The sequence below is a fragment of the Bemisia tabaci genome, unplaced genomic scaffold (genome assembly GCF_918797505.1).
Source record: "Bemisia tabaci unplaced genomic scaffold, PGI_BMITA_v3".
NCBI lineage: Eukaryota > Metazoa > Arthropoda > Insecta > Hemiptera > Aleyrodidae > Bemisia > Bemisia tabaci.
Genome location: NW_027311791.1, coordinates 38705 through 50818, shown reverse-complemented (window position 1 = coordinate 50818; position 12114 = coordinate 38705). Strand labels below are relative to the sequence as shown.

Below are 12114 nucleotides of genomic sequence, written 5' to 3'. Positions count from 1 at the left end.
CTCCCTCCTTTCCATTTTCAAAAAATAACGGAGGGAGTCCCTCCAGGAAATAGCTATTAATTTTTATATAGGAATAAATCATTTTTTTTTAAAAAAAGAAAGGAAGGCTCACGTAAGACTAGCCTTAAGCCCCCATCTCCATTCCTCTACCCCCTCGTAAGACCTTGCAAGACAACTTCAGAGCCGCTGGTAACTTATTTAATAAGGCCCTGCGTGTTCATGGTTGCCGATTTTAGTCAACCCAGCGGACTGTTTATTGAAATTTATGGACAAAGCTTTAGACAAAGAAGATATAGGGAGTATGGAACGATCCTATTGGTTGAAATGGGCGATTCCTATAGACAAAGGGAGAAAATGATGGACTAACTGTCGGGTCTCTAGTGGGTTGCCGTTAGTTAGTCGATTACCTACCTCCTTCGTCCATTAAAAGCACCCGCTTCCACCAATAGGATCTCTCCATATCTCTTTTGTCTCCTTTGTCTATAGCTTTGTCTATAGATTTCGAGGGCCGGATTAAGGGGGTGGCCACATGGGCCGCGGCCCATGGCGACAAATCTATAGGGGGCGGCAAATTTTGCAATTGTTTTAAATGTAAGTATAAAAACAATTCGGATTCAGAAAAAAAAATTACAAACGAGAAATGGCGACAAAATCTCTAATTTTCTGAGAGTATAGTAATTTCTACTTTTGTCGTCATTCAGCGATACAAGAGACAGCATCTTTAATTAGTCGAGTTAAGAGAGAAACCAAACACGCAATTTGGCCTGGAACGGCGCGACTTACCTAGAGAGAAATGATGACGAGGACTTGAGATGAAAAGGAAAAGCCCTCGGCGCAGCGATCGGCATGTAACACATATTAGCGCCTACAAGACTGCCCGAATACTTCACGTATTGCATCAAGCACAGTGCGGTCATTGCGAATACCTCACGCATTGCGGCAAACACAACGCGATCAGCGTAAGACGCATAGCGCCTACAAGACTGCGTGAATACTTCACGCATTGCGTCAAACACAGTGCGGTCTGCGAGGCGCGGCGGCGGAAGTTAAAATCATTAAACCACATTTATGTTTGTTCTTTCATAATTTTTTCGTTCACTTCTTATGAATGGAAGGCCTTGTCTCTACAGAGATAGGTTTACGAAACTTAACTTTCGCGCAAAGTTCCGTGAACTTTTGCTAGTAGTGTTGACAGGGCTTTCCTAAAAAATGTGTTCAACACCAGTGAACGCGTCTTATGCACCCCTCCCCCGCTGGCACGTTGATTTGATGGTTTTCATTGATGTTTCAAAACGAATGAGAAGGGGGCAGCAAAATACTAGCGGCCCATGGGCGGCAAGTAGGTAAATCCGGCCCTGTAGATTCCAATAATCGGCCCGCAGATCCGTTAGTCAAGTTGGATCATTTAATTTACTTATTCTAATATAATGGAATTTGAAATCGTTTCCATTTATCTTTTTTGCATTTAACTTTGATAAATTTTTCTTCCAGCAAAATCGAAGGCTGGATCTACTGACAATCACACACCCTAAAAACATGGTGGCAGCTGAAAAATTGAGGGTCATAATTATCTTGGGTAGAATACACCCCGGAGAATCGCCTACATCATACGTTTGTCAAGGTTTGATAATTTATTTATCCTGTCGATGCCCATTTCGGGACAGGAGAATCAATAACAGATTCTTCACGATTTCCAAACTTTAAAACTAATTCTTTTTTGTCGAAAATAGTCGCCATCGGAACACGCATAGTGTAATCAAGTTTAAGAATTAAATAGGCTAGAGGATAAAAGGCACATTACAATGAGATTCCTTCTTGTTTGACTAGAGACTAAACTGTTTCAATTTTTTCCTCCTTGTTTTTTTGTTGGGGGGGGGGGGGGGTTGGAGGATGAAGAGACTTTGACAAATACACGTTTTTCATTGTTCTTCGTAAGAAAGTTTTATTTTTGTAATAATTAAGCTTTCTTACAAGAGAAGTAACGGCATGTGACTTATTTTATGTGTCATTTGTTATTTAAATTTTTTTCTAGTTCGCAAAAGACGAACTTGTGGAAAATTTTTCTAATTTTAATCATATAATACAAATTACCTTCAAAAATGTTCTTCATGAGTTAATATGAGTCTTGTTTACTTCAAAGGGGTAACTGCAGACTTTTATGGGGGAACATGTATTAAATTTACGGTAATCTGCGACCTCAGCAATGAAATTTTCATGTTTTTGACTCAATTTTAATGTGCGAGTACAAAATTATTATAGCGCAGTTTTCATGGTTTCTGTTCACTCCGTTGTTCTGTTTGCAGTTTTTTGTTGTACGATTGTAATCAATTTTTTCAGGAATCATCGATTTCTTGATTAGCAACCATCCGATTGCGCAGACTTTGAGAGAGCATGTTGTTTTCAAAATCATCCCCATGATGAACCCTGATGGTGTCTTCCTTGGAAATTACAGGTTCGTTGTTTACAACTATTGATTCGATTTCATCCAGCATTACATTTACGGATGCGCTGATTTTAAAATCTCGCTAATTTTTTTCGTAAACTCTGAGAAGTTAATAACACGCTAGTAATTTGAAATTAATTTGCAGGTCAACTCTGATGGGCATTGATCTAAACCGAGCGTGGCATCAAGTCTCCGAGTGGATTCATCCGACTCTACACGCTACTCTTTCTTTCATCAATTCCTTGCATCAAGACAAGGTATTCACCCCCAACTCCTCTCTTTTAAACTAAATTTCATGGCATTCAGGAATAGCATATAGCAAGATAATATGCACACAAGAAGTGTAAGAAACATTCACCATCGAGCTTTATTTTTATAATTAGAAAAATAAGAAAGATTAAATGGGACTCAGCAGCACAAAATGTGCGTTAAAGTTGAGAAAATTAATTAATTACAAGGAGTACTAGCAGAACTATTTCATCGAAATGACAGACTTATCTTTCACTCGCAGGTGAGTTCTGTGTAACATTTTTAGTTTGGAAATAAGAGCTTTAATATCAGAAATCGATGGTTCATCTATTTTTCTATAAATCCCCATTACGAAGTAAATTTTTATTTCTTTGCCATGTATTTTTATACTCTCGCAATTTTTTTCTTTCCAGAATTTGGAATTAGATTTCATATTGGACCTGCATGCTCATTCAAGTTTGAAGGGCGTGTTTGTGTACGGGAACACATACGATGACGTGTACAGGTATTTATGTCGGCTTATAGGTACAATGTTTTTAAAGACGAGATGAAGAATCATCGATATAAAAAACTACGAGTTGAAACATTGAGATTGCATTTTGCAAACATTCATTAACCTCAAGTTACGAGGCAATTTGAGATTTACACCTCATCACGCATTATAATGACAGCGCACAAATACAATTAATTATTCGTGCGTTATGGATGTCTGTGTTGCGCCTGCAAAATTGAAGGCGCAACACAGATCTTCGGCTGTGTTGATTACGTAGCCTTTGAAGCACCACTAAAAATAAGACAAACGAAACCAACATATTATGGAAATGTAATAGAGCAAGGGAAAGGATGCCGGTTGATGACGGCGCAGACATACAACTATTCAAGCGTGATGGATGTCCGTGTCGCATCTGCAAAATTGAAGGCGCGGTGGTGCGAGGCGTAAACTCGCAATGCTCCACCCTATTCTACTGAAAGACGCGTCACTCAGATTCGGGAATTTTCCTCTTTTCCGATTAATGTTTGATTCTTTTTTTACGATGCATTTTAGATCTATATCTAGATCTCTTATGAACCGGTCCATTAAATCTGCGGTGCACAAGGATTTTTTAACACGCGGGATTTTCAGGAAGCCGCGGGTCAATTTGACACGGCTTGAGCATCTGGGGGTTAATTAAATGTGTTTTCGTTTTTTGAGCTCGTAGTCAATTCATCGAGAAGAAAGAAAACTCAAAAAATTTGCAACAGACCCTCTTAGTGTCATATATTTTTTACAACAAAGTTTATCCATTGATTTTTGCGAGATACGTATTATTGCGGGAGGATTTAATGCACATTCATGATTGTTATGTTTCTTCTCCAAACTTATTTAAATTTAATTTCATTGAATTCAAACGTGTCTTGCTTAATTTTAATATTAATTACTTCCCTTAAGATCTTCGACCATTTAAGTTCAAGGGGACGGGGTTGATTGTGTCATGAAAATGTTTATTCCTATAGGAAAAGTAAACTAAGACATTCCACGATACAAAAAACGGAACCCAGGTGAAATTCATGATTAATGGTGAAAGGTTGATAGGAGTGCAGAGGAAGGGCGTTCAGTCGTTTTGCGGTCTTATCTGTTTTGAGCGCACGCCAACTTTCCGCTTCAGTGGACTTCATTCTGCATGCAGCAATGGCTTGGATCAAAATTTGAAGGAAAACTTTAAAGATAAACCCGAATGCCAACATTTTTTCCAACCAAATTAGCTCAATCAAACCGTACAGAAAATAAATAAATAAGAAGCGATTTTTGCAGTTTAAAGTTTCAAACACTTACAATTTTAACATACATCGAAACTAAAGGGGTAAGAGCCAGAATTAATTGCACTGCAATGTCGCGAAGTTTTCACTAAAACATTATTATTTTATTAATCAATAGGGTCGTGTTTGTGTATTGGTTTCAAAACATTTTTGCCAAATGACAAATAAATAAATAAAAAAAAAAATTTAGAGAAAACATTCCTCCGCTCTTTCCGAGGGAAGGAGGTAGACTTGAGCGATGTTTCCGTTCGAATGAGAAACTTTCCTTAATTGTACAGAAAAATAAAAGCAAGTTGGCTAAAAACCAACTGTCCTGATGGCTTGTGTATTAAAATGGCCCATGATAAGCGGTATTTGTCCTGATGGAAAAGGAAAATTAAATATAAAATTTCAAACTTCCAAAGGTTTCATATTCTACAAACTTGAAAATAAGCTTGACAATGAAGGATATTGCAAAAATGTAAGACAAGATGATAGAGGCTAATCAAAAGACTCCAAATGTATGAACCTACAATTTTCAATTCACTCAAATACAACCCGCAATGGCTCTTTGGTCTTGGCTCTCAAAGGTCTCTCAACTCAAAAGTAAGAATCCCCATTGAAATTTAAGTAATAATATCATAAGATCATAGGCCAATCATAAGCCTATGTCTTAATATGTCTTTATTATTATCAGTTGCTAAAAGAAGGAAGAAAAAATCAAATCATGTAGTGTACACACGAGCGTATTGCTAAAACTTGATCTGTTCATTTTGCCATTATATTTTGAATAATTTGGCATCGATAGCGGAAAGTAATAATTTTACCTCACTTTATTTCCTTTCCCATGGAAAGTTTATCTGGAAAGGGGAGTCAAGAGCAATTTTCCTCGGACGCGTCACATTAATCATCTCTATTATTCATCCTAAAAGACCAAACTCGGCGAAGGGTATTGGAAGGAGTTTCTATTTTCAACGGAAGCGAATTTTAGAAGAGCAGGTTTACATGAATGGGACAAACAAAATAAGCGCACAGATGTTAGTGATTTACTTACCATAATATGAGATTCATTGATTAGAATCAGCATCATTGACCTTCATCGGCCTCAGACCATTATTTTCGTTACTGAAATTTTGAAACACCGCAATGGAGATACGTGGTTTCGCACTTCAGTCGGTGCGATACGGACATCCATCAAGTTCAAAAAAATGCATCAAGTCCCCGTCACCGCCGACCAACGCGTTTGTCCATCGAATCAACTACAGGTAGTATGAGCAGGGAGTCAAAACGCCTTCAATTTTTTGAACGCAATACGGACATCCGTGGAGGTTGTATAGTTGTATCAAGGCGCCGTAGCAAACGCGTCCCATTGTTTATCGTTACAGACGAATATAAGTTGAGAGAGGAAACTCATAATGCCTTCAATTTTATACATACTTATTTTGGGGCAAAATGAGAGACGACGTTCCTCCATTTGCGACGTTGTAGACTTCCTTCAAAATTGTATTTTCCTTTCGAGAAGCCGGTCAACATAAAACTTAAATTCTCCATGATTTTTCGTATTCGATAGCAGAAGATTTGGTTCAAAGTTTAAAGTTAATGGAAAGAGAAAGGAGGAGGAGAATAAGAAGAAGAAGAAGAAGAAGAAGAGGAGGAGGAAGATGAAAGAAAAATATGAAAGAGGTTGAATAGTAGTATCATCGTGAAATTGCAAGCGTACTCGGAACATTTATTCCAAAGGAGGACCTCAAGTCTTTAGAAAGTCCTGTAACTTTTGAACGATTTCAGACAAAGACTCGGAATTTTTCCGCAGTCCTTTGACCTTTACCACAGGAGCAGTAAGTAACCTTAGGGTGGTAGGTAGCAATGTAAAACACTCTCTTTTTTCTTTTTCTTATTCCTTTTTTTCTCCTTCTTAGTTCTTTTCTCATCTTCCTCTTTACTTATCTTCCTATTCTTCTTCTTGCTCGTATACTCTCATTCCCTCATTTTTTTCCATCTTCATTCTCTTCTCATATTCCTCCTCTTCCTCTTTTGTTCAACTCTTTTTCCTCTTCGTCAAGTTCTTCCTTCTCTTTTATTATTCTTCTTTTCTCTCGTTCCTCCTTTTCATTCCTCTTTTCTTATTCTACTTTCTCTATTCTTCTGTTTATTATTTTCCTCCAATTTTATCATTGTATGTCCACAGAGACTGTCGGACCATTATCGGAAAGATACCACACTAAAGCGTTTATGTTGCTTAACTTGAAAATTAAAGGCAAACGGACATGACGTTGAAAATATCTCTTCCCGTTTGATAAAAACTCTCATTCGTCTGTGACTCGAGTGAGCGTGCCATTTCATGATGATGCCACTATTCGACCACGCAGGAGCTTATGTTGCCTACACTAAAAATTGAAGACAAACTGACATGGCGTTGCCGCAAACTGCAACCTCTTCCCATTTGATACAAAGAGCTATAATTTGTACCTCAACTCGTTGCTATGAAATAATTTAATAATTTATCTTCTGCAGGTTTGAAAGGCACATCGTGTTTCCAAAACTTCTGGCACAAAATACAGACTGTTTTGCACCTCAGAATACTATGTTCAATCGGGACTCCAACAAAGCAAACACAGCAAGGAGGTGAGGAACTTGAGTCAGTTTGATTTCATTACCAATAAGCATAACCATAATTAAACCATTGCGATCTAATCCTCCTTATAGAGTATCCCGCTTGTCGTCTCTGTGTTCTTTCTTTTTATCAGATGCAAATCGTGTTCACGAGGTGCAAACTTATCTGCAAACTAAAAAAAAACTATAAATTTTGCTGTTATTTTCCAGGTATCTCTGCGACGTCCTAAAGGACAGTGTCAATTGTTACTCAGTTTTGGTTTCATACTACGGCTACAACCACCCTGTCACCAATGAACACATCTCTTTCACAGAAGAATCTTGTATCCTTTTATCAGTCATTCTTGAGTATCATCTCCCAGGTTAAAAATAGTTGTTGCTCAACTTCAATGTCAATTTTTTATCCTGTTGTCACAACGCTCTTGTCACATGCCCATGGCTCATGAGTTAGCATATTTTGGCGCTTAATTCCTTTTGATTTAATGTCAAATCCCTCTTTTCCATTTTGCCGAAAGGAATCACTCCCACTTTTACATTGTTCCCTACAGGGCCGGATTTACCTACTTGCCGGCCATGGGCCGCCTGTATTTTGCCGCCCCTTCTCATTCGTTTTGATACATCGATACAAACCATCAAGTGAACGTGCCAGAGGAGGAGGGGTGCATTAGACGCGTTTACTAGCGTTGGGCCCAGTTTTTGTGTCATCACTAGCAAAAGTTCACGGAACTTTGCGCGAAAATTAAGTTCCGTAAACCTATCCCTGTGTGGACAAGGCCTATGCGTGAAGTATCCCCACAGCCTTGTAGACGCTATGCGATTCACACGCCGACCGCTGCTGGCCACACTATTTTTGACGCAATGCGTGAAGTATTCATGCAGTCTTGTAAGCACTATGAGTTTCACGCCAACCGCTTCTGATCGCAGTACGTTTGACGCAATGCGTGAAGTATTCGTGGAGTCTTGTAGGCGCTAATATTGTTTCATGCTGACCGCGAGGGCTTCTCCTTTCCATCTATCTCAAGTCCTCGTCATCATTGCTCTCTACGCCGCGCCACTCCGGGCCAAATTGCGTGTTTGGTTTCTCTCTCAACTTCTGTCTCTTGTATAACCGAATGACGAACAAATTAGAAATTACTGTACTTTAACTCTCAGGAAATGAGAGATTTTTTCGCCTTTTCTCGCTTGTAATTTTTTTTCTGAATCAGATTTTTTTTCTTGATACCTACATTTGAAAAAATTACAACATTTGCCGCCCCCTAAATTTACCGTCATGGGCCGCGGCCCATGTGGCCACCCCCTAAATCCGGCCCTGGTTCCCTATGCAGCTTGCACGAGTCAGTGGCGAGGCGTGAATGATCAATTATTGATATTTCCCCATTTGAAGCTATGGTAAAGAATCGATTATTAAGGTGTTCGTCGCAAACACCCTTTTTATCGATCCTTGTCCATAGATTTAAATGGCAGATTAATCGACACATCGCAAAGTACGCGACGCCATTGGAGCATATCTCATATTTCACACGTCTCTAGTTCCTTTTAGCATAAATAATAGGTCCAAGAATCAGGCGTAAGTCATTTTCGTATCAGAGACCCAAGTAGCACAGTGCAACAAAAATATTGAAATTAAATTGCTATTTGATTTCAATAAAATTGTCATTTTTACCATTAATTTGCAATATTTTTACATTATTTAGTCAATTTTAAACAATCAACAAAATGAACTCAATGTGTCAGAAAGATAGGCAATACGCAGTGCGATGAAAAATTGCAACCTACTTCAATTTTATTGCAATAAGTTTCAATAAACGGGGCCCCTTCAAAAAAAAGCTGGGCAACATACACAACGCGCAGTGGAATTGCAAAATGCTTACAATGCAATTGCTACTTATTGCGATCTGTGCTACTTTGGGACAAGAGTTTCCATCTCTGCCGTGATAGCGAAGAGAGCCGTAAGTGCAAAAATGAAGTATAGAGAAAACGGGCTCAGAAGCCTCTGACAAGAACATTTTATTGAAAGAAGCCTCCGTTCTTTGTCAAATTGCCACTAATCGTCCGGAAGACTCCTAGAAATCGTATGGATGATTAAAAATCGACTGATTTTATTTCCATTACATAAAAAGGGTATTTTTCATTTTCATGCTAGGTTATCGTTAGGCAAGACAGCCGTAAGTGCTATCTTCTGCATGCTTTCGTGGTTGCGTTTTGGACGCGCAACAAACACATTTTCAGGTTAGAAATTGGCAGAAAAGGGCGGCACTTTACTGGAAAGAACTGTTCTCATTGGCTCTCATGCATCTACGGCTGTCTCGAAAAAAAATTGTGTCATTTTTTGCGCACTTACGGCTTTTACATACGTTTCGTTTCCATTAAATTAGGATGAATTTTGCTGTTTTAGCTGTCTCAGTAATTTCATCGAAAAGAGTTTGGTCGAATTTTGAAGAAAACTCGATTTCGAAAATTTTGCACTTACGGCTCTCTTCGCTATCACGGCAGATCTGCTAACCCATGAATTTTTTTCTTAACCAAGACATCAGACTATCGGCTCGGCCGTAACATCGTTCAAACCTACCTAGAATACTACAAAGTAACCGGCGTGATCCACGTGACGGAGCAGCCCAAGACGAAGGTCAAAGTTCGCAAATCCCCTCTACGATTCGGCCGGAGCTCGCACCGGAAGTCCCGGACGCGGAAAAAGAAGAGACACCTGAAGCCGGAACCGAAGAAGAAGGAAACTTCGGCGAGCGACACGAATGCGACTTCTGGAGACGAAAATGAAGCTTCCTGCAGCAGCAGCAGCGAGGATGACGGATCCCCAAGCGCGGTTCCCTGGCGCCCTGTTCCCCGCATCAGGCCACACACGTGTCTCCCCCCTCGACCCCCGAAAATGGAAGTCGAAGAGCCCCTGAGAACTGCTGAGCTGCCGCCTTTGTCACCCCCGAAATTGTCTATTATAGATTTCAATAATCTTACCAGGCTCGGTGTGGATAGGGCGAATGGGAGAGGCAAATCCAGGAAAAAACGCAAATGATCATGTTGCGAAATATAGTTATCAGGTCACTGAGAAAAAGCTATGGCTTATAAACCGATTAGTGGTTCATGTGGAATACCACTAAAAGTAGTAAAGACGACATAATAATAGCACGTTTACCTCAGTGATGGTATTTATACCTTAGTATAAACCTATTACCTATTTATACCTAAGTATGGTTCACAGGCCGAGAATCATTATATGTAGTTCATTTACGACTTCTATTGGTGTTCCATATGAACTACTAATAGGTTTACAAAGCCATAAATTTTTCTCCGTGTAGGGTACGCTCCAAATGGACCCGTTAAGCAGAAAAGAACCAAGCCACATCAACTATTGCCAAATTTAATTAGGCAATTTAATTTTTTTTCATGAAAATGGTTGTGCGAATTTTTGTGTAAATTTCAGTGAATTTTCTACATTTTTGAAAGCAAATCTATTAAAATTTCCGAAGGAATCCGTACAAAAATTACCTTGTAAAAAATGAAATTGCCCAGTTATAATTGGCAATAGCTGATGTAGCTTGGTTCTTTCCTGCTAAACGTGGTTCAAATAAGTTTGACCCTTTTTATAGCTGGGACGTCCACCATGTTGATTCTTGTTTTTTCTTCCAGCTAAACTGAGACTTGTAGATCCTCTATCCCAGTCTCAAGGTTGTTATGTACATTTATCGGTATGGACTAAAAAAAGAACTGACCGTCAGAGATTGGAACGAAATTCGTCGCTCCTTTGACGTGAGGACTTATCTCAATTTCCACGTAAGCCCTGGTTTAAATATAAATCCATGCTTTCTGGGGCTCACGTGCAAAATTGAGATACGTCATTGCGTAAGAGGAGCTACGAACTGCCATAATACGTAAATACAATGAAAATGGTAAACTTTTCACAATGCTTGATCGGGAAAATTTACTATACCAGTACAGAATATACCCACTTCATGCGTAAAATGAGTTTCAACTTAATGTGCATCTGTGATGATTAGTGATGATTATTATACTGAAGATTCACTGGTTGATCGAGTAATAGATGGTTCCTAGTTTTTAATAAGATTTTGTAAAAAAATCCCTGCAACCTAAATCACTCTACACTCTACAGTATGTCAGGCGTATGCATGTTTTGATCAATTTTGAATTAAATTAAGAAGTAGGTTCCAATTATTGCGAATCATTATTCCCTCTCGATGCACTATCGTAATAACTTTGGCCTTAATTTTAGAGTTACTTCAGATCATTCAAGCATCAGTTGACGTTAACTCATGATTTTTTCACTTTTTAAAGAGTTGTCCGTCCTTTGCGAAAATAATTTTGTATGTTTGTAAGCAACAAAGGGGGGTGGGGACTTACGTTTCTTCCAAATAGTATTAGTGAACTTTGATTAGTGAAGTGAAATTTTGTTTTTTTAAAAATACATCATGTGTTTTTTATCATGTCTCGTTATTTTTTTTATGCCTTGGAGATTCTTCGATTTTTTTTTGACCTAAAGCCGGCTGTAAGATTTCCAAGAGCTTCTGTAGCCGGCTGTACAATTTCTTATAGCCTTTTGTAGCCGATGGCGATTAAGCAACAGCCAGACGATAAAGTTTATGCTAAACGTTACTAAATACGGATACTAGGACTTAGTTAGTTTTTGGACTACCGCTCTCTTTTTATGCCGTAGTATCTTGATTTATTTTGCGAGGAAAACTTCGTACTTTTGAAGGAAGCCTGTCATTCTTAATATGTTGGAGTGCCTTCAATTTCTTATGATACTGTGCAATACCTCTGGTGTGAAATAGTTGCTTCAGACGCCGTGGCACGCTGCGGCGCGGCGGGCAGGCAGAGAGCGCGAAACGCGCATTGGCGCCCAACAGGGATACTTCACGCATTGCGCAATGCGTGAAGTATCCCTGTTAGGTTTGTAGGCGCCAGTGCGTCGCCGCGCAATGCGTGAAGTATCCCTGTTAGGTCTGTAGGCGCCAATGCGTCGCCGCTCCGCTTTGTGTTAGGCTCTAATATTTAATTTATTT

General features: G+C 39.1%; 1 protein-coding gene across 1 annotated transcript in view; it reads left to right on the top strand.

The window, feature by feature from the left end:
• Window positions 1–11888, top strand: part of LOC109042419 (cytosolic carboxypeptidase 6) — a 30928-nt gene extending 19040 nt beyond the window's left edge. The window contains exons 6-12 of the mRNA XM_072305971.1: window positions 1492–1621; window positions 2338–2452; window positions 2589–2700; window positions 3106–3197; window positions 6983–7093; window positions 7292–7404; window positions 9616–11888. Coding sequence (XP_072162072.1) covers window positions 1492–1621; window positions 2338–2452; window positions 2589–2700; window positions 3106–3197; window positions 6983–7093; window positions 7292–7404; window positions 9616–10109 — 1167 coding nt within the window. The 3' untranslated portion in view covers window positions 10110–11888. The remainder of the gene's footprint in view (window positions 1–1491; window positions 1622–2337; window positions 2453–2588; window positions 2701–3105; window positions 3198–6982; window positions 7094–7291; window positions 7405–9615) is intronic.
• Window positions 11889–12114: the final 226 nt, after the last annotated feature.